Below are 27,169 nucleotides of genomic sequence, written 5' to 3'. Positions count from 1 at the left end.
GCGTTTGCTCATTATGACCTCAGTTTACTGAGGAGGGAACCAAGCAGAGGGAAGGCAGGATACTCCATCCAAGGCAAGGGAGGGCCGGAGCTGAAAACCCTGTCTTGCTTGAGCCCAGACCAGCCCCCTCCTGCTTTTCACCAAAGCAGGTGGCTTTCTCTGGGCTAAGAGGGTAGGCCAGAGAGACAGAGAGAGAGAGAGAGAGAGAGAGAGAGGACTGCCTCCTCCTCCACTGTGTCTTTCTGTTACTCCTCGTATCTGTCCCGCAGTCCTAAGAGAGACTTGCTTGTTCCCCACTAGTGTTGGACCCCTCCCCACAGCCTCCCAACCCAACCTTGCCCTTGGCCTCCCCCCCAGAGCAGCCTGTTCCTTCCACCCAACCAGAGCCTGTAATCAGTTCCCAGAGCCAAGGCCAGCAGCTGGAGCTGGGGGGAGGGCTCTTGTCCTCCAGGACCACAGCCCATGCCCCACCCTGCTGTCTCTCCTCCCCCAGACAGCCCTGAGGCTTCCATTGTGGCCCCCAGGGGGTCTCCACCCCCCCCCAACACCAGCCCTAACCACATTCCTCCCCAGCTCACAGTGGGGGTGGGGGGCACAAATTCCCCATCACCCAAGTCCAGCAACATACCATTCTTTGCACAGAACTTTATTCATTCAACAAACGTTCTGTGCCCTTTCCAGCCCAGCCCCCAGGGAGCCTCCAGGTCAGAGGAGGTGGATCTAGACAGACACCCCAGCCCTAGGGTTGGAGGGAAGTACAGGGCTGGTGAGGAGTGGTGTAAGCATTACAAGGAAGCCTACAGGGAGGTGATAGCTGGGGTTTTGAATGATAAATAAGAGTTTTCCAAGGGGTGAAAGTGGCAGAAAAGCCTGCAGGCAGGCGAGGAGTGGGGGGGGAGGGGGCTTAACCTGTGCCAGATGCCTTCTCACAAACTCCAGAAGCTGACTGTGTACAGCAAGGCACCAATACCATTTATCTGCCCATTGTACAGGGGATAGAACTGAGACCCCGTAGGGGAGGCAACTTGCCCACCATCCCACAGCAAATAAGATGCAGAACCATGGGTTCTAACACCTGGGTTCTTAACCTCTGTACTCTGAGCCTTCTCACTATCACCTCACTGTTCCCTCTGCCAAGAAGGCCTTTCCTTCCCGCAACTGCTGAAAAGCTCCTGTAAGTCTCCAGTGTCATCAATCATGTGACCCTCTGGTCCAGACAGAAGGGCGAACTGAAGCCCCGGGGCGATCTGGTACAGTTAGGGTAGACCAGGACCCCAGCATTTCCTGGACCCTCACATGATCCCAAAAAGTTTTACAGGCTCCCCCAGAAAGTCAATTTCCAGCCGGGGCAAGCTGCTCTTGTCTGTGGCTTCCTCCAGCAAAAGAGGGATGGGGAGGACAGAAGCCTGAGAGCATATATTTAAAGCTATGCAACGTCTTCACTGAGACAGGAAGCTCAGGGCCAACCCTAAGAGGATAGGAAGATGGGAGGGACTTAAATTTGTTTCCTCAATTCTGGGGCCAATGCATTCATCCTGAAAATCTACATGTTCCTAAGGCCACAGGACTCTTGTTGCCTCACAAGCCAGGGATGGCCCCCCAATTGCAATGTCAGCTGCCCCACGGGGGTGGGGGGGGAGTCTGTAGAGCAGGAAGCCCAGAGAGGAGCAACTTCCTGCCCAAGGTCACATAGCCAGTCCACAGAGACCAGAACCCAGGGGTATGTGCGCAGGAGATATAAAAATGAAGTGAGTGGGTTTCTCCTTCCAGACAAGCAGAGAAGGCTGAGTCTCACACTACGCTACCCCCCGGCCTCCACTCCAGAGTGCATCCAGCTGGGGGCCGAGGGCACTGAATGTTGGTCGGTCGTTCGGGCTGGGGGCCCAGCACAGCTTCATGAGCTCGTGAACCTGAGGGGGCAGGAGGAGACAACAGGATCACATGTGAGCATAACTCCTAGTCACAGCTTTATTTATTTTTATTTTTTAAAGATTTTATTTATTTATTCATGAGACACACACACACACAGAGACAGAAACATAGGCAGAGGGAGAAGCAGCCTCCCTGCAAGGAGCCTGATGTGGGACTCGATCCCAGATCTTGGGATCATGTCCTGAGCTGAAGGCAGATGCTCAACCACTGAGCTTCCCAGACGTCCCCTAGTCACAGCTTTAAAATATAAATTAGACTCCATCCCTTCCTCTGCTCCAAAGCCTGCCATAGCTCCCTACATGTCTTAGAACAAAATCTCATCCCCTCCCTTACCTCCTTCCATCACCTCCTCTCTTGTTCCCTGCAGCCACATCTGCCCCAATCTCATTATTTAAATGCATCAAAATGGGGATGCATGGGTGGCTCAGTGGTTTAGCGCCTGCCTTCGGCCCAGGGCATGGTCCCAGAGTCCCGGGATCGAATCCCAGATCGGGTTTCCTGCATGGAGCCTGCTTCTCCCTCTGCCTGTGTCTCTGCCTCTCTTTCTCTGTCCCTCATGAGTAAATAAGTAAGTAAAAATCTTTAAAAAAAAAATAAACACATCAAACTCATTCCCACCTCAGGGCCTTTGCACATGTTCTGTCCACCACTGAAGAATGCCCTCTCCCACCTTTCCCCAGGGGTGGGCTCCTCTTCCTCCTTCAGGATCACCCCCCCTCAGGGGCCCTCCCTGACCACCACCACACCACCTCATCTGCCCCTGTTCAACTCTTTCCAAACACTGATAACCCACCAGAATGCTCTTGTTAGCCTCTGCTGATTACTAGGAGAACAGGGTAGTATCTGTTCTGTCCCTTGCTGGGTCCCCAGAACCCAGCACAGAGCCTGGCACACAGTCAGCGCTCAATAAACATTTGTGACCTGGGCAGATAAATTTATTTATTTTTAAATATTTTATTTATTTATTTATTTATTTATTTATTTATTTATTTATGAGAAAGGGAGCCTGTGCATTGGGAGCGGAGCATGAGGGAGAAGAGGGAGGGAGAAAGAATCTCAAGCAAACTCCTCACCCAGTGGAGAGCCCAACATGGGCCTTGATCTCACGACCCTGAGATCATGACCAGAACGGAAACCAAGAGTCAGTCACTTAAATGACCGAGCCACCCGGGCGTCCTTGGGCATTTCACTTTATGAATGACCAACCTCATGTCAGACACTTCCACAAAAGTTGTTATGATAAACCATAAGAGTCGTTAACATTTATGGAGTGTTGACAGTGTGCTGGACTCTAAGCTGAGCGTTGGGGAAAGGTGGTAACTTGTCTGATCTTCCCCCACCCCATAAAGCATTGTTATTTCCATTTTGGAGATGGGTAAACTGAGGATCTGAAAGAGTTTGTGAGAACAGCAAAGTAGAAGCCAGAATCCTCTTTGGCTTCATGCCCCAGGGTATGCTTTCAATCTAAAGCCATCAGTGGTGGCTGGGGAGACCCAAGGGGCCAGCTGGCTCACCCAGAAAAAATCCAGAGTGGGAAACTGAGGCAAGCCCTCCAGTGCTCACCTCACCAGGGCAGGCAGGAGGCGCGGGCAGCCTCTGGCCCTCAGCCAGCAGCTCCAGCAGGCGGCAGAGGGCCGGGACATCTCGCTCACATCCCATCATCCTCAGGAACTCCTGGGGTCAGGAGGGAGCACCCTCAGTGGGGGAGAAGCCATCCGTGAAGGAGGGAGAAGAGGCTGCTAGTGATTGGGGAGGGGGAGGGGCAGCCCTAGGGAAGGGCAGGAGAGAACCACCCGTGGTGGGGAGAGAGGCCATCCCTAAGGGGGGAGCAGGGGTCATCTGTGATGGAGGGGGACTGGGCTGCCTTGTGGTGGGAGTCGGCCTTAGTGAAGAGAGGTCCTCCCCACTATGGAGGGCCTATATGATGCTGGGAACAGGTAACACTGAGGAAAGAGGCACTCGGGTACAAACAGGCCAGGGATTGGCCCGGAAGGGGTTGGGGAGAGGAGGGTCCTGGTGATGCAGGGGTGCTGACTCACGGCTGAGGGGCTGCAACTCTTGTTGCCATAGGTGAAAAGCTCGTACAGAACAACCCCGAAGCTCCAGACGTCCGACTGGCGCGAGAAGATGTTGTCAGAGAGGGACTCTGGGGCGTACCTGCAGGGGACAAGGAATTCTTGGGATGCGAGAGGACGGGAAAGGGGACAGCCTTGGGCTGGGGGAGCCGGTCAGTTGTAGGTGGGGGCTGTGAGAAGGTCGGTCCCAGCTCCGGGGTCAGGGTTTCTCTGCCGGTGGGATGGGGTATTCGCCAACCTTAGGAGGGCCTGGGCGGGGTCAGGGCGGGGCCGGGGGGACTAGGGGGCGGGGCCATAATCGGGGGGCGGGGCAGAGTGGGACCAGGCTGTGGGGAAGGACCGTACGCCGGTAGGAAGGCCGGGGCTGGGGCGGGGCTAGGGCCGTGAGAGGGGCGGGGCCGGGTGGCTAGGGGGCGGGGCCATAATCGGGGGGCGGGGCAGAGTGGGACCAGGCTGTGGGGAAGGACCGTACGCCGGTAGGAAGGCCGGGGCTGGGGCGGGGCTAGGGCCGTGAGAGGGGCGGGGCCGGGGGCCTGGGGGCGGGACCAGCTCCGAGGGGCGGGGCAGGGTGGGACCAGGCTGTGGGGAAGGACCGTACGCCGGTAGGTGACGGAAGAGGGGCTAGGGCCGTGGGAGGGGCGGGGCCGGGGCGGCCCCAGGACACTGAAGGCAGAGGAGGGGTCTGGGTAGTGAGAAGTGGGGGCCTGGGCGGGGTCAGGACGGGGCCGCAGCTGTAGGGGCAGGGGCGGGGCCATCACGCTAGGGGGAGGGGTCAGGACTGAGGGAGGGCGGGGCCATGGCGGGCCCACCAGGGTGGGCGCGAAGTAGCCGCCAGGGTAGTGGGGAGGAGTCCACACCAGAAGATGGGGCTCTGGCCGGGCTCGCGGACCACGTAGTAGTCTTTGTCGAGGGGCAGCAGCTTAGCGAGGCCAAAGTCGGCGATCTTGACGTGCGTCTCGCTCTCCACCAGGATGTTGCGGGCTGCCAGGTCGCGGTGCACGCAGCGGCAGGAGCCCAGGTACTCCATGCCCTGCAGTTGAGCAGGAGGTACAGACTCCAGCATAACCCTCAGGGGCCCCAAGCCTGACCTGCAATCCAACCCAAACCCATTCCAGACCCCAAGTCTAACCCTGCCCTGGACCCAGCCTGCCCTCCAGTCTCGACCTTAGCCCTAACTCAACTGCTCCAACCTGACCAAACTTCAACCCTCAGCCTTCCCCGCGACCCCACGCAGATCCCTGCCCAGACTCGGCCACCTCAGCCCCCCCCCCCCCGCCCCGGTGCCGGGGCGAGCCCCGCACCTTGCAGATCTGCGAGGCGTAGAGGAGCAGGCGGCCGGCGTCGAGGCGCGCGCGGTGCCGCTGCAGGAAGTCGCGCAGGCAGCCGCTGGGCAGGTACTCCATCACCAGCCGCAGGCTCTGGCGGCCTAGGGGAAGCGAGGGGAGGCTGGAGGAGGCACCGCAGGACCCAACTCTGTCTACTGCCCCTCCCGATTCTTTCTTTCCGTTCAGAATGCCACCCTGGGGCCCTCCCAGCCTCCCAATGCTTTCTGTAAAATGGGAACAGCTATAGTGACACCTATTGCCAATGGCCGTTGAGTAATTTCTACAATATCCATGGATTCATTTAAACCTGATGGTGACCCCATTTTTCAGATGTGGAAATTGACTCTCAGGTTAAATCGCCAGCCCAAGGTCTCCCAGCTACCAAGGGTGATCCAAATGGTCCCAGTGATCCAAATTTGGATAAATAAGTGAGCCAATAGCCCCTCCTGGTGTTCCCAAACCACTCTAAAGTGTTCCTCCAGGAGGACAAGGGTGTGTGATTTGAAGAGCACCCGTTTGGGAAGTGGCTCACCTGGGCCATAGCTGACTCCACGGTACTTGACAATGAAGTCGCTGTGGAGGGCTTTGAGGATCTGGATCTCCCTCTGGAAGTCCCTCTGCTGGTCTGGCCCGCTGTGCTGCAGCTGCTTCACAGCCACTAGGGCGCCCGTGTTGTCACCCAGTGGGTCATAGCGGCACAGTTCCACACTCCCAAAGTTGCCCTGGGGGACAGGAGGGCTGGTATACATGTGCATGGGTGCTTCCCCGCCCACCCCACCCCAGCCCAGCCCACCTCACCTTGCCCAGCTGTGAGATGTACTTGAGGTGTCTCTCCTCAAAAATGGTAGGGTCCTGGTAGGCATAGAGCTGGGCACTGTTCCACAGCCCATCGCGGGGTGCCAAGGCACCAGGTGTGGGATCTGAGAGAAGCTCATAATCTGTGGCGCACAGATAGTAAGTGACCCTTATTATTGGGCCCTGGGTCCCCCTCCTAAGCTGACTTGCTATGGGACTTCTTCAAACTGCATGCTTACTTTTTCCGAGTATTATGACAGGGCCACTGCAAGCCTAAGGGTATTTTGTGGGGGGCTGGAAAAAGATGCCAGCTGGGCAAAGGCAAACCCCTTCTGTATGCTGTGCAAACTACACATGGTTTTGGAGACAGAAGGCATTTTCCAGACTCCACTGCTGTGAAGTATGACACATGATTGAGCTCAGGCTGACAGGGGAGAAGTCCTGGATTTCTTTCAGGCCTGGCCCATGGAAACCTAGCATGAGACCCTCCACAGCCTCTCTCTTGTCTGCAAAGGATGCAACAGGGACTGAGGACATGGGATGTGGGGAGCCACAATGGGAGAGGTGCCTGTTGACCTGGACACCCCCATTGAATGAAAAGTAAATATCCGTCACATTCAGCCTTGAGCTGAGGGGGTCTGTTTGTTACAGCAGCAGTTGAGGCTCATGCTGATTGCTACAGTCACCAACCACTCCAATCCTGCCAAGCACACAGGGCCGGCTCTGCATGCAAATTTCATTTTCCCCCCTCTGTGCCTAATATAATATGCCAGCCCTGCCTGCCCTGCTGGGCCCAGTGGGCACCTGAAGTGATGAGGCTGTTCAGGTCACGGATGATGGCACGGAAGGAGGGCCTCTGGCCTGGCTCATAGGCCATGCACTGTTGGATCAGGACAGCCAGCTCCATCCACTTCGGAGCAGGCAGCTGCTGCCGTTCCTCATAAAACTGGAGCTTCTGAAGTTGAGAAGAGTGGCTGGTCACTCCCGGTACACCTTCAGGAGCGTCCTCCCCCCCCCCCCAGACCAGCCCATTTTCCCCAAGCTGGACCTCAGGCCATTCAACCCTTATACCAAATGGGCATTCAAGAGGCCAGTGCTGGTGTTCCGACCTTGGCTGGATCCAGGGTGCTGATGGGCATCGGGATCCCACTGAACACTTCCCAGACTGTGGCACCAAAACCCCACTTGTCAGCTTCCAAGCCAAGTGTTCGGGCCTCCTGGAGACACTCAGGGGCCACCCAGGGGATCCTGTCAGTGAGCACTGGGGAGTGGGGCTGGGATCAGGATCTGCTCCTCTGCACCATTAGGACCCTCCATCTCCACCCTTCGGTACGTACTCTCCAGGCTTAGCACAGTGGGGCTGACACCAGGGTCACTCAGCTTGATGAAGGGCAGGTTCCCATCGGTCCCCTCCCGAGCCAGGAGTACCTTCCGGGCTGAGACATTGCCATGGGGGAGGCCTTTGTCTTCCTGGGTGGGCCAGGCATAAAGAATACCAGGGTTTGATGAATGAATAGTCTGGCTGGAAAACTACTACACAGCCTTCAAAGCACACCTGGTGCTGCTCAGACCATACTTCTAGACCACCCTCTAGTCTACCGGCAACCTGTATTGCCTCCTCTTGGTCACCCCTACGCTGACCTGAGTCCCTCCCCTTCTCAAACCCACCCTAAAGGCAATGGGGTAGCCAGAGGTCCTAAGCCTAGTGCTCAAGGCCCTTTGAGATACTTGCTCACTCTTCTATGACATTCTCTCTTCCACACCCCTACCCTGGTCTCCTGTCAGCTGAACTGCCAGATGAAACCCAGGACATGCAACACATCTTCTAAGCAGTAGTCCTTTGCCTAGGCTGTGTCCTCAACCTGACAGACCCTTCTTCTTCTTTTTTTTTTTTTTCTGACAGACCCTTCTTATTTTCTTCTCTAGAAGCTTCTATTCAACCTTTGAGGCCCAGCTCCCATATTTCCTCTTCTGTAAAGCCTTCCCCATGCCTGACCTCATTGCTCACTACTCCCCTGAAATCCACCAATGACCAGCCGTCCCCTTCTCCTGCACCCTACATCTCTGAGCATGTACATATGCTTTTCCCTCAGTCTAAGATGCCTTCCCCTTGCATTCCTGCCAAACTCTTATCCATACCACAGAGCCCACTCACTCTCAATTCCCCCTCCATTCTGTGCAGTGAAGGAGCACTCACCAGGTAGTTGAGGGCATATGCCAGCTGTTTGATCACCTGCAGCTTCCAGCTGGCTGGCACCAGGTGGCCAGACTTGCGCAGGTATGTGTCCAGTGCTCCCAGGTGTACAAATTCCTGCACCATAATACCTGGTGGCAGCGAGGTGGGGGAGGAGGCAGGGCTGGGAGGCAGGACTGCTTTTGTCTTGAACAGGCCCTGCCCCACTCCACCCTCAGGGCAGGGAGGGCCTGGTACTCTCAGTTGTGACTGTTCCCTCATCCTTACCTTACTCACTTCTCCTCCCCCTCCTCACTTCTCATATGGGAACTATTGGCCAGAAATCCCTGGAAGGCCCTAAACTCTCTTCGTATCTCACTTCCAGCCCTTTGCATGTTCTGTCGGGAACATCCCTCCTTCTCCTCTTCTCTAATTCCTACTTATCTTTGCCTTCTCTGCTTAGAACTTGTCTTTGCCTACTCAGGATCATTGCCTAACCTCCAAGCTGGGCTAGTGGCCTCCGACCACCTGCAGTGCCCTGTGCTGCCCGATCACACCTGATCATTTATCACCCTCCCCAGCCTGTCATATTCCACGCTGTGTGTCCAGCTCCTGGCACATCCTGGGCACCGATAAATAGCTGCTGAACTGATCTGGTGGCACTGAACCTTGGAGAGGTAACTTGGCCCTTGCAAAGCTGTAGACAGGCTATACAGTGAGGTGAGATCGGAACCCAGGCTTGTCTGACTTGAGATCATTTTGAGGGACTGGGTATTGGTGGAAGCCTAGAGCTGCTTCCCCAAGAGTGACCAGTGAAGGACACAGGTCCAGGGTGATGGACCCTGGGGGACACAGGGCCCCAGCTAGGGCAGGCTCTGGATCTGTATCGCTAATGCTGCCATAGAGGGTCTCAGTGAGGAAGGGCCAGGGTCCGGGCGAGGGTAGTCTCTCACTGTCTCCAGCCATGCACACGCCATGGAGCAACACGAGATGCTGGTATGACACTTGGCTCATCAAACTCGCTGCTTCCAGAAATGACTGAGGAGAGGAGAAGGGGGAGAAAAGGTCCACGGGTTCCTCCCACTCCAAGATTAAACCAAGCATTCCAAACTTGCTGCTCACAAATCTGCCTCTGGGGACACCTCACCACAAGCGTTTGACCTTGGAGTCCACCACTCATATACACAGGACTCTGAATCATGATTTTCGAATGAAGTCCCCATTGTAACTTCTTTGGGTCTCTTACACAGAAAGGGGAGATTTGAGGTTCAAGGAGGGCTCAAGCCTTCTTAGGATGGCCCAGCCCCTGCTGGTGCTCCAGCATCACTTCCCTCTTCTCCTTGGCTCACTCCTCTCCAGCCCACTGGCCCTCCTTCACTTTTTTAAAAAGTTTTATTTACTTAAGTAATCTCTGCACCCACTGTGGGGCTTGAACTCATAACCCTGAGATCAAGAGTCACATGCTCAGGCACCTGGGTGGCTCAGTGGTTGAGTGTCGCCTTTGGCTTGGGTTGTGATCCCAGGGTCCTGGGATCAAGTCCTGCACCAGGCTCCCCATGGGGAGCCTGCTTCTCCTTCTGCCTATGTCTCTGCTTCTCTCTGTGTTTCTCTCATGAATAAATAAATAAAATCTTAAAAAAAAAAAAAAGAATCACATGCTCTTTCAACTGAGCCAGCCAGACGACCCCTCCTCACTGTTCTTTAAACAGGACCTTTGCGCTGGCTGTTTCTTCTGTTTGGTGTACTCTTTCTGTTTACATCTAAATTCCCTGATTCTTTTGCATGTCATGGTTTGGAAAAACTACAGCTACATTTCTGTTGTTTTAAGACCTGTGTGTTTTTAAACTTCTCTAAATCCACAACACTCTCCCCAGCCAGTCCTGACCCCAAAGTCCTGGTCCCCATCACACTCACCTCCATGCAGTTTTTGTGCTTGGCATCCATCACTTTGAGCAACACCTCTGTCTCCCAGGCCTCCCCATCCACGACCTCATGGCGACAACCCCGATAGATCTTGGTGAAGGACCCATGACCCAGGTTCTCATGCTGGAGGGTGAGGGGGCAACAGGAGAGGCTGGTAAGGGGGTTCCTGGTGGGATCCTGGCCCCTGGCCCTGGCCCCATTTTTCAGATAATGAAACAGAAGCACAAGGAGGCTATGTCACATGCTTGAGGCCATACAGCAGAGATGTAAATAGGATGAGATGTAGATCCAGGGTTTGGATCCCAACTGAGGTCCCTCCTCTATTTCCTGAGGCCACTTACCCACTCCAGGCTGTCAGCAGGGATCTTGTGAAATGTCATCTGACTGAGCTGGCATTGGGATTGGGGCTGAACAGTGGATGATGTGGGTGGGCTGCAACCCCTCCGCACCACAATCAGGTTGGACTTTTCTATGGGGAGTGGACGGAGGGAGAAAAACAGAGGTCAGAGGTGGAAAGTCCCCTAAGTTTTGCCTCACTCCCTGCCTTAATTTGGGGTCTCCCCGAGAAGCCAAAGGTGTACCCTGAGGTGAGTACTCCAGGGTACACAGTTTATTTGAAGGAGGCTCCAGGAAGCCCCAATGGGGGTGAGTCACCAATAAGCAGGCAACCCTGTGGGTAACCTCAGTCCTGCTAGAGATTCTGGAAGACTCTGAAGAACTCACACCTTGGAGTTGTCTCACCCAAAGAGCTCGTCTGAGAATGAAATTCACCCAAGGACAAGTCAAGAGATGTAGAAAGACTAAGTGCCAGTGACATCTCTCTGATCCGGTCAGCTGCAACTGGATCTCATCGTGCCTGAAGAAAGCATCCATTCCACAAGCCAATAAATCACCTTTTCTTCCCTAAACCATCTTGACCTGCAATCTCTGCCACTTGCCACACAAGGCAGGATCCCAGATTGATTGTTCAGCTCAGCGGAAGGGGTGGGCTTACCTTTGGGTCTAGGGGTGCAGCAGAAGGTGAGGTTCAGTGCAGCTCCGTCCATGTGCAGCCCGCCATCCCAGCAAGCTGTCAAGAGTTCTCGAAGGCTGCTGTGGGGACGGCCAAGCCCAGCCAGGGAGAAAGTTCCCGTGGGGTCACACCGGATTAGACAGCCCTTGTAATCAGGACCCAAGGGGGTCTGCAAGGAGGAGTGGTCCTTTAGTGGAAGTGGGTAGTACCTTCCCTTTACCCCATGTTCATCGAGCACCATAAGCTCATTCCAATCTCCAAGCCTTTACATATGCTGTTCCCTCCACTGGGAATACTTTTACCCTTCCCTTCCTCAAGGAGCGAATATTAATTCATCTTGCAGGATTTAGCTCAAATGTCATCTCCTTCAGAAAGCCCTCCCTGGCCACCTGGCTCCTAGTGGTGGACTGACCTGGACACAGACAGTGAGAAGGAAGCTGTCAAAATCTTGGGGACTGCGGCGGAGAACGTAAGAGCCAGGAAGTGAGCCCCCAGTCTTGAGCTTGTGGATGGCAAAATCCAGCCTGTGAAGATAGGTGAGAGGAAGAGACAGAGACAGAGAGATAGAGGCAGAGAAACCCAAGCTAGACTTGGGTTCTAATCCTGATCCCTCTGAAGCCTGGGGACCCTTACCAGCTAACATTCCCTGTCTCCTTCCTATTTTTATTTACTTTTAAAAAAGATTTTATTCATTCATTCATGAGAGACACACAGAGAGAGAAAGAGGCAGAGACACAGGCAGAGGGAAAAGCAGGCTCCATGTCGGGAGCCCGACATGGGACGATCCCAGGACTCCAGGATCACTCCCTGACAGGCGCCAAACCGCTGAGCCACCCAGGGATCCCATTTATTTATTTATTTATTTATTTATTTATTTATTTATTATTAATTTTTATTTATTTATTCATGGCAGAGAGAAAGAGAGGCAGAGGGAGAAGCAGGCTCCACGCAAGGAGCCTGATGTGGGACTTGATCCTGCGACCCCAGGATCATGCCCTGAGCAGAGGACAGACGCTCAACCACTGAGCCACCCAGGCGTCCCTTGCTTATTATTTTTAAAAAAGATTTTATGAGGCGGCCCAGGTGGCTCAGTGGTTTAGTACTGCCTTCAGCCCAGGGCATGATCCTGGAGACCCAGGATCAAGTCCCACGTCGGGCTCCCTGCTTGGAGCCTGCTTCTCCCTCTGCCTGTGTCTCTGCCTCTCTCTCTGTGTCTCTCATGAATAAATAAATACAATCTTAAAAACAAAATCATAAAAGATTTTATTTATTTATTCATGAGAGACACAGAGAGAGGCAGAGACACAGGCAGAGGGAGAAGCAGGCTCCCTTTGGGGAGCCGGATGGGGGACCCCATCCCAGGACCTCGGGATCACAATTTGAGCCGCAGGCTGACGCTCAACCACTGAGCCACCCAGGCGCTCCTCCTTCCTATTTTTAAAATGAGCCAAAAGTCACGGCTTCTACTAGGGGAACAAAGAAGATGCTGCAGGTGGAACCTCGGTGCCATCATATCCCCAAGACTGACCCTGCAGCCCTGAGGAATCAGAGAGGGAAGCGGCTGGCCTGGCAGCCGAAAGGAAAGCCTAGTCTCCTCGAGCGCCAACCATGTACCAGGCGCTGTTCCAGCACTCGACCCTTGTGCAAGGCCCCTGGGAGGGCAGGACACTGAGGCCCCGAGAAGGGGCGTGGGCAAGATTCGAACCCAGTTCTGGCCACCCAGGGCAGGCACGGGGCGGTGGCGGGGGGTGGGGGGGGGCAGACCCTTACGTGATGGGGCCATGGCACTGCTCGGCCACCTCCTCCAGCAGCCGCGGCGGCGCAACCTCCTTGCAGAAGAAGTGCCTGGAGTCGGAGGTCAGCCGGAAGTATCCGTCGACGAGCGCCACGAAGGACAATGCGGCGGGCAGCCCCGGGAACTCGGCCTCCTGTGAGGATCCGCGTCAGCGCCACTGCGGCCCCAAGGCGAGGGTCCCACGTCCCCCCGGTCGGCATAAGGAGGGCGGGGAGAGGAGCCAGCACCCACCAGGATCTGGTTGTCCGTCCTGGTGACGGTGACCAGGCGGTGCTCCCCAGCCGGGCCAGCACGCGGAGCCTGCTTGATGCTGATGTCCACAATTTCTGGAAAGTCGCAGAAGGGCTGGAGGGCCTGGGAATGAGGGGGAGGGCTGAAGCTGGCGGTCCCTTCCCTCCGAGCCCCCAGTCCCTCCTCGAAGCCTGGAACACACCATCCCACGCCATAAACCCGGTCCCTCTCGGCCTCGCCCCTGCCAAACCCCGTCCCCTTCTGTCAATGCAGCCCTTCTCAACCCTTCCCCCCCCCCCCCCCCCGCAGCGCATCCCCAGTTCTCCCACCGCACCCCTGCAAAAGAGAGAGAAAGAGCAGAGACACAGGCAAAGAAAGAAGACTCCATGCAGGGAGCCCGACGCGGGACTCGATCCCGGGACTCGATCCCGGGACTCCAGGATCACGCCCTGGGCAGAAGGCAGGCGCCAAACGCTGAGCCACCCAGGGATCCCCTTTACACACACAGGCCATCTCCATCGGTCGGCAGGTGCCCTCGCTGAGCCCCTCCCTCTCTTAGCTCCACTCCACCTCCAGGCGGGAGCCCCGCCCCCACTCAGCCCTGACTCCTCCCCCGACCTTCAGTTGGCCCCGCCCAAGCCACGTCCACCCCATTCCCTCTAGGCCCCGCCCGTTACCCCTTCCCGCCCCCGCCTCGCTCAGCCCCGCCCAGCGGCCGCCCACACCTCCTGTCCTCCGGAACTCCAGGCGATGCCGTGGTCACCCGCCACTCGGAGCAGCCCGTGCGCATCCTGACCACCAGCAGCCCCGGGGAAGCTCACGAGGAAGGTCTCGACAGCCCTGGCCGGGTCGAGCCTCTCCAGGTCCATGATGTACTTGGCCATGAGCGAGTGCCGGTCAGCCTGGCAGGCGGTCACGCGGCGCAGGGCCCGGCGCACCGTCCTCCGGATGCGCTTCCGCGTCACGAAGCTCAGGCCCTGGATCAGGTCGCGCAGGTCGGGGGGCAGGCAGGCCTTGTAGCTACGAGTGGGGGTAGCGGGTCCTCACTGTGGGGAGGGATCTCCACAGGTATGGACGGGGACACACACACACAAACCCGAATTCTAGTTGGGCTGAAGTGTGGCCTCAGTTGGGGGGCACGGAGACAATGACACACATGGGGGAAGGACCTCGGGGTGGGGGCACGGCCATCGGGGTCTACAAGATAGATGGACACACACACAGGCCTTTAGCTGCGGGAGGGAGGCATGGGCTAGGGTTGGGTTGGTGGGGTCCTGGGTCACATGGACACACTGCAGGCTTGTAGGTGAGGAGCTTCATGGGAGCCCGGGCTCTAGGGATTCCCTGGTGGAGCCACGTTTGCTCACCCCCAGGTAGATGCGGGTAATCACTGGCTGGAATCCCTCACCTGACAGTCTTCAGCAGCTCCTCCGGCTGCTGAGCCTGCTCGCGGGCCATCCGGGCCAGGTCCAGCACCGCCAGGCTGAGACATTCACCTTGCTCCTTGAGACTGAGGCCCACAGGGAGGCGGCCGCTCACCAGGTCATTTCGGTGCTGAGGGCGGGTCACAGCCCTACCGTGAGCTCTGATGTTGCCCTACAGACCCCCCACCCTTGGGCTGATCCCCAGCCCTGGGCTGCCACAGATAGGGTCAGCCAAGGCCACCCAGCTGCGCGCGCTGATGCTGTCCTGTGGATCCCACCCCCTGGCTAAGACCCAGACAGACCCCTACCTGGGCAAAGAGGTGCTCCAGGACTGGCAGGTCAAGGATGGCACTGGCCAAGTCCTTTCGTAGCCCGAAGCGGTGGCACTTCTCTAGCCCAAACCAGTTGGGGAAGTAAAAGCTGTTGGGGAAGGGGAGAACCTGGAGTAGGGGTATGGAGGGGTGGAAGACCGTGCCAAGACTTCACAGAACCCAAGTTGTGCCACTGACTTGCTATGTGACCTTGGGTAAGCAACACACACTCTGACCTCAGTTCTTCACCTGTGATCACATCCTCCCTAGGGCACCCATCGGGAAGTGCAGGGAGATGACAATGTTGTAGGATGGTGGTTGTTTTAAACTCCCCTTGCCCTCAACAAAAGGCATCCCCTCTTGGTAACATTTAGCCCATGTCTGTGGGAGTAGGGGTGATGTGCTTCCTACCGGAGCCTGTAGACCAGGACTTGGGTGCCCGAGTCCTCCACGGAGAAGATGTGGCTCGGGGGGAACCAGCAGGACAGGTCCTCCGTGGCCAGAGCAAAGAGGGAGTGGTACACAGGCAGGATGCCTGAAGGGATGCCCGCATCAGCACCCTTCTAAGTCTCCCCATCTGTCCCTTGCAGGGCTGCCATGGTTATGTAACCCCCATGCAGTCCTACAGGGCTCTTTCTCACCTTTGGTTCTCACACTATGACCCACCCCGGCTCACACACACTCCAGGCCTCCCATTGCCCTTAGTAGAGAATCCATACACAATATGCTTCCTGGGGCTCCCTGCCTCTCTCCCTAGAGTGCTCCTTCCACTGCATACTTTACCTCAAGGAGTGACCAACTATTTCCCCTCATGCGCCTCCAAGTCTTTGCACAGCCTTTCCCTCAGCACCTTCCTCCATTTACAAACTCTTATTCATCCCTCAAAGCCCCAGCTCCAGTGCTGACTCCACTTGACTGCTATTCCAGCTCCCAGTCTGGGCCTCCCACAGCCCTACCCCCCTTCTTTGGCCCAGCCTTCCAGGGACCCACTCACCACTGGCCTTAGCAGCCCAGACACAGAGCTCTTCAGCTGAATGGTCCCCAAAGGAGAAGGATAGGCGCTGTGGGGGTCCAGGGCCCCGAGGGGGCAGCAGCACGTGCAGGGCACCAGCCTCTGAAGACGAGAGGCTGCAGGAACGCTGGGGGATCAGGGGCGTCTCCTCGCTTGGAGGTGCCATAGGTGTAGCCTGTGTGGACACAGAGAGAAGCATCCACTCAGTTCCAGCCAGAGAGACCACAAAGCTTCCAGGGGTGTGGGGGGCAGAGATGCTGCAGGGTGAGGTAGTGTTGAAGCTGGTGAAACAGGGAGGAGAGAGGAACAGAGACATACAGAAAGAGAATGAGATAGAGAAAGAGAGAGACAGTGGAGCTGAGTGTGAAAGGTGGGTGAGGAGCCAAAAGTCCCCAGATAAGGGAGATAAAGGTATGCTGGGGTCTGGTACCCCCCCTTTTTTTTTTTTAGATTTTATCTATTTATTTATGAGAAACAGAGAGAGAGGCAGAGACACAGGCAGAGGGACAAGCAGGCTCCCTGCAGGGAGCCTGATGTGGGACTTGACCCCAGGACCCCAGGATCACAACCTGAGCCAAAGGCAGATGCTCAACTACTGAGCCACCCCGGTGCCCCCCAATTTTTCTTTTTCTTTCTTTCTTTCTTCTTCTTCTTCTTCTTCTTCTTCTTCTTCTTCTTCTTCTTCTTCTTCTTCTTCTCCTTCTCCTCCTCCTCCTCCTCCTCCTCCCTCTTCTTCGTATGGTTAACACACATAATTTGTGCATATTCTTGTCAGTGTCCAGGGCAGACATCTCCAGTCAATTTGCAGCTTCCTCATATACCTTACTTCAAAGCCCCTGGCCCAGGCAGGCATGAGCAATCAACCACAGATGTGCAGATTTGCCGACCAGGAAGCCAGTGGATGCTGGTTTGTGTATATGGGGGTTTAAGGAGATGGGGTGGCCCATCACTTCCTGTGGGTGTAGGAAACTCAAGCTCTTCTGGGGCTGGAGCTAGAAGCTTTTGCAACTGATGTAATGTATGCCCTGCAGCGTGTATCAGATGCAGACTGATGACTCGTTCAAGAGGGACCTCTGTGTCTTATCTACCCACCATCACCAACTCTGTCCCCTTTACCATTCCCACTGTTTAGAACCGTGTAGCAAGCAGCCTTCTCTGCAATGGGCCCAGGAGGAAACTGCCCCTCACTCTTTATTCCCAGACTCCTGGCTAGGCAGAGGAAAGGATGGGCTTTGAACCAGCAGGGAAAGGCATGTAGTAGACGGACAAGACCCACTTACATTGACTTGAATAAAAAAGATCCGACTTCAGCCCAGGATGTGATCCTTGAAACCTGGGATCGAGTCCCACGTCAGGCTCGTTGCATGGAGCCTGCTTCTCCCTCTGCCTGTGTCTCTGCCTCTCTCTGTGTATGTCTCTCATAAATAAATAAATCTTTAAAAAAAAGATACAGAGAAAATATTGGGCAAAAAAAAAAACATGTTCCAGGGGTGCCTGGGTGGTTCACTCAGTTAAGCATCTGCCCTTGACACAGGTCATGATTCCAAGGTCCTGGGATCAAGCCCCGCATTGGGCTCCTGCTTCTCCCTTTCTCTGCCCCTCTGTTCTGCTCATGCTCTCTCTCTCTCTCTCTCTCTCTCTCTCTCTCTCTCTCACACACACACACACACACACACACACTTGCTCATTCTCTCTCAAATAAATAAATAAAAATCTTAAAAAAAAAACCAACAAAACAAAACAGGTTAGCCCGGATGGCTCAGTGGTTTAGCGCTGCCTTCAGCCCGGGGCATGATCCTGGAGTCTTGGGATCCGAACCCACGTTGGGCTCCCTGCATGGAGCCTCTTTCTCCCTCTGCCTCTCTCTCTCTCTCTCTCTCTCTCTCTCTCTCTCTCTGTCTTTCATGAATAAATAAATAAAATCTTAAAAAAAAAAACAGACAAAAACCATTTTCCAGAATAATAGTAGGAAGTGGGGGAGGGGACAGCATTAATGAGGTTTTAGCACACCCAGCCTAAAAGCCTGGAGCTGGGATAGGTGAAGACCCTAGGCTCTGAGTTTCAAATCCTTACCCAACCATATTCAAGCTTTGTGACCCTGGCAGGGCTCCCACTGCTGGGACTCCACTTTATCAGCTGTAAAATGAGCTGACTCCCCACCTGCCTCTGTTTGCTGAGCTGAGCCCAAGGTGTCAACATTTTTAATCCTCACTAACTGGGGCAGCCCAGGTGGCTCAGCGGTTTAATGATGTCTTCAGCCCGGGGTATAATCCTGGAGACCCAGGATCGAGTCCCACGTCAGGCTCCCTGCATGGAGCCTGCTTCTCCCTCTGCCTGTGTCTATGCCTCTCTCTCTGTGTCTCTCATGAATAAATAAATCTTAAAAAAAAATATCCTGGGTAGCCCTGGTGGCGCAGCGGTTTAGCGCCACCTGCAGCCCGGGGTGTGATCCTGGAGACCCGGGATCGAGTCCCACATCGGGCTTCCTGCATGGAGCCTGCTTCTCCCTCTGCCTCTCTCTCGCTCTCCCTGAATGAATAAATAAATAAATCTTAAAAAATATCCTCACTAACTGGCACAATCCTTGGCAACATGCCTAGCAAGCCCTTAACATGTCAGCTAAAATGTCAGCTAAAAGTCCCTTGACACAGTGGTTTGGTGGTTCCTATGAGGGGAGGGAGGGCATGAGGGAAAGAGGAAATTTCCCCTGGGGTCACCCCAATTTACCAGACCAGGAATTGGAACATTCCCAGTCCTAGGAGCTGTGGGGCCCCTGTCCCTCCCCACAGAGGTGATCACCGTCCTATTTCTTTTTTTTTTTTTAATTTTTATTTATTTATGATAGTCACACACAGAGAGAGAGAGGCAGAGACACAGGCAGAGGGAGAAGCAGGCTCCATGCACCGGGAGCCCGACGTGGGATTCGATCCCGGGTCTCCAGGATCACGCCCTGGGCCAAAGGCAGGCGCTAAACTGCTGCGCCACCCAGGGATCCCTCACCGTCCTATTTCTAATAGTCAACTTAACCATGGTCTTTGCACTTTGATGTAAATGGAATCACACTGTGTGTGGTTTTTTGTTTAAAATAAAGATATGTATATTATTTTAAATATTGAAGGTTAAAAAAAGAAAAAGCCAAAGGGGGTGTTTGGGACACAGAAAAAATGTCTGTTTCAACACCCAAAGTCCCATCCCCTACCGTTGGTTGGTCACTCTATGTTCTGGCCTGGGTCCTGGGAAGGTGGAGGCTGGGAACTGTGTCCCCAAGGATCAGGAGCTCCAGGCCCAAAACACAGAATCATTCAGGCCCAGGGAGCTGGGGATTTCAGGTCTCATTTCATGCAGAAAAAGCTGAGGCCCGTAGCGAAGGGCACTTTGTTGGAAGCCACAGGGCCAACCCTCCCAGCTCTTGTCTGTCTGTCTGGCAGCTTTCCTCCGACGCCTTGCCTTTGTCCCCAGCTACCGCCATTCACACACTCCCCCACCCCCACCCCAGAGCCATGTGGCCCCGCCAGCTCTTACCTGGCAGCTGGGACCCCTGGGCCAAGGACAGGAGGGCAGAGCCAGGAGGCGGGAGGCGGCAGGAGGAAAGTCCCAGTCGGCTCCTTCCTGTGTGGGCCCCTTGGCTTCCTGAGCTGCTGTCACTTACCGAAAGTCATGGCCCAAGTGGGGGGATGGGGACGAGGAGGCGAGAGGGCCCAGCCGCGTGGGGGAGGCAGAAAGTTCCAGAAGCCTCCACAGCAGTGGCCCTCTTCAGACAGGGTGCTGGAAAACCTGGCCGTAAGGGGAGGAGTGATAGCACAGAGAAGGGCCCCGGTCAAGAGGGGTTTTCAGTAGGCTTCAGACTCACTCATGGGTGGCCCTGGCAATGTCCCAGCTCCTTGGGCCTCAGTTTACCTATCTGTGGCATGTCTAGGTTAGGCATCTAGCAGAACTAATTCTCCAACCCAGAGAGGGAAACTGGACTGAATCTACCCACGAAGGAGGCAGGAAAGTTGCCCCAGACAAAGGTCAAATTTTTCTTCAGGGTGTTCTCCCATGAGACCCTAGGAGGAATAACAGGCCCCTCTTGTGCACCATGCCCTCTGCCTAGAAACAGTGCACACCAGGCAGACCAGGCCTGCCTTCAGGCTTCAGGCTCACCTCACCTTCTGGTCTGTCAGGAAGACAATCACTAATTATAGATAACAAAGAAAAGCAGGGTGATGGGACAGGCACAGGCTGGGGCTCAGGGGTGGGTGGGTGTGTGGCAATGGGGAGATCTCTGTGCAGAGGTCATGATTAATTGAGCTGGGATCTGAAGCAGGACAAGGAAAGAACTCTCCTAGTGGAGGGCACCACAAGTGCAAAGGCCCTGAGGCAGAGTGACATGAGCAGTTTGAGCAGAGACAAGGTGGAAATGGCAGGAAGAGGTAAGAAGCCGGAGGGGAGGGGCAAGGGTCAGGTCTGACTGACGATTTAACACCCCTGACTTTGTCATGAGTGGAGGAGGCAGGAGGCTTGGGCACCATCCTGGTGAGACCTGACCCAGGGTCCTTAGCCCAGAAAGTAGAGTTTGGGGGATAGATTTTAGAGGGCTCTCTTACCTCTCTAATATCATTACATGTCCTGGCATGAAAATGACTTTGGTACATATGCATTTTGTCGACCTTAGTTCAATCACCTACAGACACTTATCGGGCACCTCCTGTGTGGAGAACTTTGGGAAATACATCAGGAGACAGAGCAGACCCAGTCTCGGCCTGGTGGAGCTGACAGTCTAGTGGGGGAGATGACATTGAACTAATACTGAGGCCTGGCTGCCTCAGTTGGAAGAGCATGTGACTCTGGATCTCCAGGTCGTGAGTTCGAGTCCCATGCTGGGTGTAGAAATCACTTAAAAAAATAAACTTAGGGATCCCTGGGTGGCGCAGCAGTTTAGCGCCTGCCTTTGGCCCAGGGTGTGATCCTGGAGACCCGGGATCGAATCCCACGTCAGGCTCCCGGTGCATGGAGCCTGCTTCTCCCTCTGCCTGTGTCTCTGCCCCTCTCTCTCTCTCTGTGTGTGACTATCATAAATAAATAAAAAAAATAAAATAAAATAAAAAATAAATAAACTTAAAAAAAAAAAAGGCCATCCAGGGTGCCTGGGTGGTTCATGCCCTTAAGTGTCTCTGCCTTTGGCTCAGGTCATGATCCTAGAATTCTGGGATCGAGCCCCACATCAGGCTCCCTTGCTCAGTGGGGACTCAGGTTCTCCCTCTGCTCCTCACCTGGCTAGTGCTCACTCTCTCTTGCTCTCTCTCTCCCAAATAAATAAATAAAATCTTAAAAAACAAACAAACCCAATAATTAATTGTTTTAGTGGCCCTCGGGGCCAGGCTGCTAGAAGAGGTCCCTGAGTCTTCCTGGAGGAAATGACTGATTATACTGAAATCCAAGGACAAGTAAGATTAGCCAAAGAGTGATCTGGAGGTGTGAAGTGTTCATGCAGAGGGAAGAGCCCAGGCTAAGGTTAGGCGACTGGATCAGATCACAGTGTTTCTGAGAAGGGCAGGGTGTCAGGGACTTGCTTAGAAGCATCAGTGGGGCCTTGTGGGTGGAGGGAGGAATATGAGTGTGACCTTGGTGCAATGGGAGATACAGCAGACTAGTGGCAGGAAATGCTGCATGGGGACTTTGCTGTAGTATTTTTCTTTTACTTCCTGGGTGGCTTCAGCAGAGAAGAATGAAAGGTACTCCCATCCCTGGCCCTGAGATGGAGGCTCAGCCCTCAGGAAGGACAATGACTTTCTAGGCTCCTGACAACTCCAGTGTGATAGTGACTGTGGTATTTCGAGAATGAGCAGGAAGGGAACAGGGTTAGGACAAAGGTGACACCCTCAGCTCCAGAGAGGAGTATGTGAAGGCTCCATCAGGAAGTTTCAGGGAGGTAGAGCCCAGAAAATTTGCTCAAGGACAAATTGGAAACTTTAGTGATGTAAATATCCCAAATTTTCTGCTGGCAAGAAGCCCAAAATGCAGTCAAAGAATAAACAAATGAAACTAGAAACAAATGTGAACTCATATCGTGGATCAAATATCTTTATTACACAAGCACCTCCTAGAAAACAGTAAACAACAGTAAAAAAAACAGTAAAAAAAAATCCCATTAACTTAGCAGGATATGAACCCAGAAGTCACAGAAAATGAAATACAAATCATTCTTAAGCCCAGAAAAAGAGGGGCACCTGGGGGGCAAAGTCATTTAAGGGTTGGACTCTTAGTTTCAGCTCAGGTCATGATCTCAGCGTTGTGAGATCAAGCCCTGTGTCGGGCTCCATACTCAGCATGGAGTCTGCTTGGATTCTCTCCCCACCCCCAAATAAATAAAAAAATCTGTTTTTTTAAGATTTTATTTATTCACAGAGACACACACACACAGAGAGAGAGAGAGGCAGAGACACAGGCAGAGGGAGAAGCAGGCTCCATGCAGGGAGCCCGACGTGGGACTCGATCCCAGGTCTCCAGGATCACGACCTGGGCTCAAGGCAGTGCTAAACTGCTGAGCCACCTAGGCTGCCCAAATAAATAAATCCTAAAAAAAAAAAAAAAAAAAAAAAAAAAAAAAAAACCACACAGGGGCACCTCCAGGATCAGGATCCTCCAGGATCAGGCCCTGCTGTTCTCTGTGCTTTATGAAAGATGAACTAGGGGATCCCTGGGTGGCTCAGCGGTTTGGCCCCTGCCTTCAGCCCAGGGCGTGATCCTGGAGTCCCGGGATCCAGTCCCACATCGGGCCCCCTGCATGGGATCTGCTTCTCCCTCTTCCTGTGTCTCTGCCTCTCTCTCTCTCTCTCTCTCTCTCTCTCTCTTTCTCTCTCTCTTTCTGTGTCTCTCATGAATAAATAAATAAAATCTTTTTAAAATCTTAAAAAAACAAAAGATGCTCAGCCTCACTCATAATAGGAGAAACACAATTTATTTTATTTTATTTTTGAGAAACACAAATTTAAAGCATAGTGAAATTATATGACCATTTCAATGGATACTGAAAAGACCTGACAAAATTCTACACCTAAACTTTTAGCAAAGTAGGTGTAAATGAGAATGTCCTCAAACTGGTAAGAACCATCTCCAAAAATGCTATAGGTAATATTTTACTTAATGTGAAAGACTGAATCGTTTCCTCTTGAGATTGGAAAGAAGACAAGGATGTCCATTTTTACCACTTCTATTCAACATTCCTCTGGAGGTCATAGTCATTACAATGAGGCTAGAAAAATAAATAAAAGTATAAAGACTAGAAAGAAGGGAGTAAAACTTCCTCCTTGATGATATGATTATATCTATGATGACGACTAGAACTAATACAGTTATTTAACAAGTTCACGGGATCCCCAGGTGGCTCAGCAGTTTGGAGCCTGCCTTCAGCCCAGGGTGTGATCCTGGAGACCTGGGATCAGATCCCACACTGGGATCCCTGCATGGAGCCTTCTTCTCCCTCTGCCTGTGTCTCTGCCTCTCTCTGTCTCTCATGAATAAATAAATAAATCTTTAAAAAATAAAAAATAAAAATAAATTAAATAAATAAATAAATAAATAAATAAATAAATAAATAAATAATAAAGTTGAAAGGGTGGGGGCCAGGAAGGAATAACAAGGGACTGTTTCCCACCTGTTAGACGGACACAGATAAAAATGTAAGACTTCAGTGTATTATCCCAGGGTTCTGCACCGATTCTCATGAGTGCCATCAGGAGTGGAAATGGCCCAGCCCGATGGAAGGAATCAGGCAAAAGCAGGAGAAAATGCCCTTGGCCCCAGCAAGGCTCCTTCCAGCAAATCAGCCTCGCGGGACTGATACCTGTACAGGGCTACGGGTTCATCATGGGGCTCTCTGTAACAGCAACCAGCTGGAAATGACCTAAAGGTCCAGCCACAGGGGATTTGCAGTATTAACTCTGGCCATTCTCACCACTGAATATTATGCAACTGTGCAAAAGAACAAGGCAGCACAATGCTGACAGTGTGGGAAGACCCTCTGGTTTGCATAGAAAGAGATGAGGATGCGGAGACCCTTTGCTGGGGAAACATAAACAGAATTATAGAACTCGTTCCCGTGGTGGCCACTGGGGAGCTACGGTAGACAAAAGAGGGAGATAGTTGTCAGTCACCTTTTCATGCCTGTTGAGCTTTCTATTTGTTAATAGCATTTAAAGGTAAGTGTTTACTCAAAAAAGGGAACGTATGTAAGCACATGGGACGGGACAGGAAATAGGAATGAGTAGAACTGCTGTTCAGGAGTTGACCGTGAACCAAAGCAATTAAATCGATCATGAGAAGAGCAAACACATGGAGTTCTCACCAGTGCACTATAGCTTTGCACACAGAGCAATTCATTTAATCCCTGCATCAGCCTCAGAGGTGTGGACTGTGATTCCCCCCATACAGGGGGGAAACCGGCTCAGGAGGGCCCACTGACAGGATAGAAGAGCCTCCAGCTTGTTGTGGTTTCCCTACTCACAATGCCCCAGGATCCTCTTCCAGTTAGGCTGAGAAAAGGGAAATGGGACCTGGCCCCTGGCTGGGGGTGGGTGACAATAGTTGCATGGAGCCTAAAGAGACACCCCTGCTTGTTTATTTTTCTCCCCAGTACACATCACACTGCTGTGGTGCCTATTCTTATTTATCTTCTGTTTTTCTTTTTTTTAAGATGTTATTTATTTGTTTGACAGAGAAAGAGCACCCACATGCAAGAGCATAAGCAGGGGGAGCTGCAGGCAGAGAGAGAGGGAGAAGTAGGCTCTCCACCGAGCAGAGAGAGGCAGGTTGGGGCTCCATCCCAGGACCCTGGGATCATGACCTGGGTGGAAGGCAGATGCTAAACTGACTGAGCCCCCCAGGTGCCCCTTATTTATCTTGTTTTTGTCCATTTCTCCCATTAGGATGTCTTGCAAGCCTGGAGTATTAGGATGTCTTGCAAGCCTGGAGTATTTGGTTGTCCTGATCACTGCGGTGACCTCCAGTGTCTGGCACCTAGAGGTACTTGAATGAATGAATGATAGAATTGGGAAGGAGAGCCTTAGGAGAGTCAGGAGCAGGGACAATTAGGGGCAGGAGGCCAGGGCCTGGGGGCCTTGCAGCAACTGGAGTCCAGGGGAATGAGTGGATTGGGGGCAATTGTGGGACAAAGGGACAGGAGCAGAATCTTGAGTCACTGCATGGAGTCCTGGAAAGATGGAGGTGCTGGTAGCCTGGAACCGGGAAGGTGGGAAGCCAGATGGGGGCAGCTCAGGCTGTGACCACCACGGTGGTGATCCAAGCTGGGGTGAGGCTGGGTATGGCCGAGGATCCTGAATTAAGGTCGGGCACCATCCAGGTCCAACGGAAGAACAAAGACTGGGAGGACAGGAACTCGGCTGGGCCTGAATAGTGGTGACAGGCCAAGGGACACCAAGCCCGAACCAGCTGGTCTAGCTGGGCTCCCCCCTTGACCCAGGTTGGGCAGGGGCAGCCAGGAGGGAGTACCTGGGAGGGAGGGGGCAGGTAGGAGGGTGGGAGGCGTGGCAGGGGCCAGGGCAGCGCTCTCCAAGCAGAGCCAAAAAGGAAAAAAAAACTATCTTCTTAACAAACTTTACACAACACACACCCGCCTCTCACCTCCGAGGTTCCTCCTTCTGCTCCAGCTGCTAGGGTCACCCTGACCCGGGCCTTGGAGATACAAGCACCAGGCTCCAAGGCTGGGGCGGAGCTTGGGGCCCTTTCTTCCCTCACCCTGTACCTCCCCGCTCCCCCTCCTCTGGCTCCTCTCTGGCCCTCCCAGCACTCCATTTGCTTCATTTGCGCCGCAGGCCTGCTCTCCTTTTCCAGGACCTCTTTCTACTCTCCCATTTCCTGGCTGCAGCCTGGGGAAACTGAGGCCCAGAGCCAGCCCTGCCATAGCCACACAGCCCCAGGGCTAGGGGCTCTGTCACCCTAGACACCAAATATTTAAATCTCATAACCCCAGGAGCTGGGGACTATTACTAGCCTCATCTGATGGATGGGGAAACTGAGGCCCAGAGAGATAATGCTCTGTGGGATACGAACCTGTGCTGGCCCCACCCACACCAGCTCCAGGCGCTTGGCCTCAGCCCTGCAGGCAAGGCAAGAGCTCTGCTGCCACCCGGTGGACACTCGCAGCAGCGTCTGCCCAGGGAAGGGGCCAGAGCCTGGAGGAGGCTGCCTGGTTCCCTGACTACACTTCGTCCCCCATGCTCCTCTCCCTCCAATTTCCCGATTTTTCAAGACCTCAATATCCACCAAGAAAGCACTGCCTATTTCCTGCTCATGTTTGGCTCAAGACTGAAGTTAGAAAAGACCCTAGAGGGCAGCCCTGGTGGCGCAGCGGTTTAGCGCCGCCCGCAACCTAGGGCGTGATCCTGGAGACCCTGGATCGAGTCCCACGTTAGGCTCCCTGCATGGAGCCTGCTTCTCCCTCTGCCTGTGTCTCTGCCTCTCTCTGAGTCTCTCATGAATAAATGAATAAAATCTTAAGATACATATCCTATGTATATTTATATATTGTGTCATTGAGGCATGCCTGGGTGACTCAGTTGGTTAAGCATCTGCCTGTGGCCAAGTCATGATCCCGGGGTCCTCAGATCCACCCCATTGGGATCCCTGCTCAGCAGAGCCTGCTTCTCCCTCTGCCTGTTTCTCCCCCTACTTGTGCTCTCTCTCTCTCTGACAAATAAATAAATTAAATAAATAAATAAATAAATAAATAAATAAATAAATAAATAAAATCTTTAAAAAAATAATCGTGTCATCAGCTCTCTATAACATTCAGAAACATAGTACATTTGACAATAGTACAAAGCAGGTGAGCGAAGTATAGGAATAAGGAAATGACACCCACTAGTAACGCTTCCACAAAATCAAGTGACGAGAACCAGAAATGCAAACGGAGAAAATTAATGTAACAAACTGTATAAATACATACTTGTCCTCTTCTATTTTCTCAGATTCTTTAACAGCTGTACAACTTTAAGTAACAATTATAACAATGTATTGTTATGTTTGTAACATATATGGATGTAATACGTATAAGAATAATAGCACAATAGCAACAATAATGAGACAAAAGGAGAAAGAGGAAATAAGCTATATAGAAGTGACATTTCCAAATCTCATTAAAATTAAGGTATGTGGGTGGAGC

The 27,169-nt window shown here is 53.4% G+C and overlaps 1 protein-coding gene across 2 annotated transcripts; it reads right to left on the bottom strand.

Moving 5' to 3' along the window:
• Positions 1-676: 676 nt before the first annotated feature.
• JAK3 (Janus kinase 3) lies at positions 677-19,598 on the bottom strand. Of its 2 annotated transcripts, XM_055342702.1 has the most exons (24): positions 19,531-19,598; positions 15,991-16,183; positions 15,408-15,531; positions 14,994-15,105; positions 14,670-14,815; positions 13,987-14,281; positions 13,262-13,384; positions 13,006-13,163; positions 11,648-11,759; positions 11,218-11,404; positions 10,565-10,692; positions 10,215-10,346; positions 9,254-9,338; positions 8,325-8,452; positions 7,465-7,597; positions 7,237-7,388; positions 6,932-7,082; positions 6,131-6,270; positions 5,865-6,054; positions 5,309-5,433; positions 4,865-5,037; positions 3,972-4,089; positions 3,496-3,606; positions 677-1,910 (listed from the first exon to the last, which is right to left on the bottom strand). In XM_055342702.1, exons 2-24 carry the CDS (start codon positions 16,172-16,174, stop codon positions 1,797-1,799), a joined length of 3,321 nt encoding a protein of 1,106 aa, XP_055198677.1. In that variant the 5' UTR covers positions 16,175-16,183; positions 19,531-19,598; the 3' UTR covers positions 677-1,796. The 2 variants fall into 2 exon arrangements, with proteins under 2 accessions (XP_055198677.1, XP_055198678.1); XM_055342703.1 differs by lacking the exons at positions 15,408-15,531; positions 15,991-16,183; positions 19,531-19,598 and having other exon boundaries at positions 13,987-14,238; positions 14,994-15,099.
• Positions 19,599-27,169: the final 7,571 nt, after the last annotated feature.

The sequence above is a fragment of the Nyctereutes procyonoides genome, unplaced genomic scaffold (genome assembly GCF_905146905.1).
Source record: "Nyctereutes procyonoides isolate TBG_1078 unplaced genomic scaffold, NYPRO_anot_genome, whole genome shotgun sequence".
Taxonomy (NCBI): domain Eukaryota; kingdom Metazoa; phylum Chordata; class Mammalia; order Carnivora; family Canidae; genus Nyctereutes; species Nyctereutes procyonoides.
The sequence above is the reverse complement of the archived record's forward strand: the minus strand, read 5'-3'. Positions and strand labels throughout refer to the sequence as shown.

Bases quoted from the DNA above. Each gene is read 5' to 3' on its own strand.
- JAK3 (XM_055342702.1), bottom strand. From the start codon at position 16,174: ATGGCACCTCCAAGCGAGGAGACGCCCCTGATCCCCCAGCGTTCCTGC. The intron at 15,532-15,990 runs GTGAGTGGGTCC...GCATCCCTTCAG, and splicing joins CTGGGCTGCTAAGGCCAGTG to GCATCCTGCCTGTGTACCAC. The intron at 10,347-10,564 runs GTAAGTGGCCTC...CTCACCCTCCAG, and splicing joins CTGCTGACAGCCTGGAGTGG to CATGAGAACCTGGGTCATGG.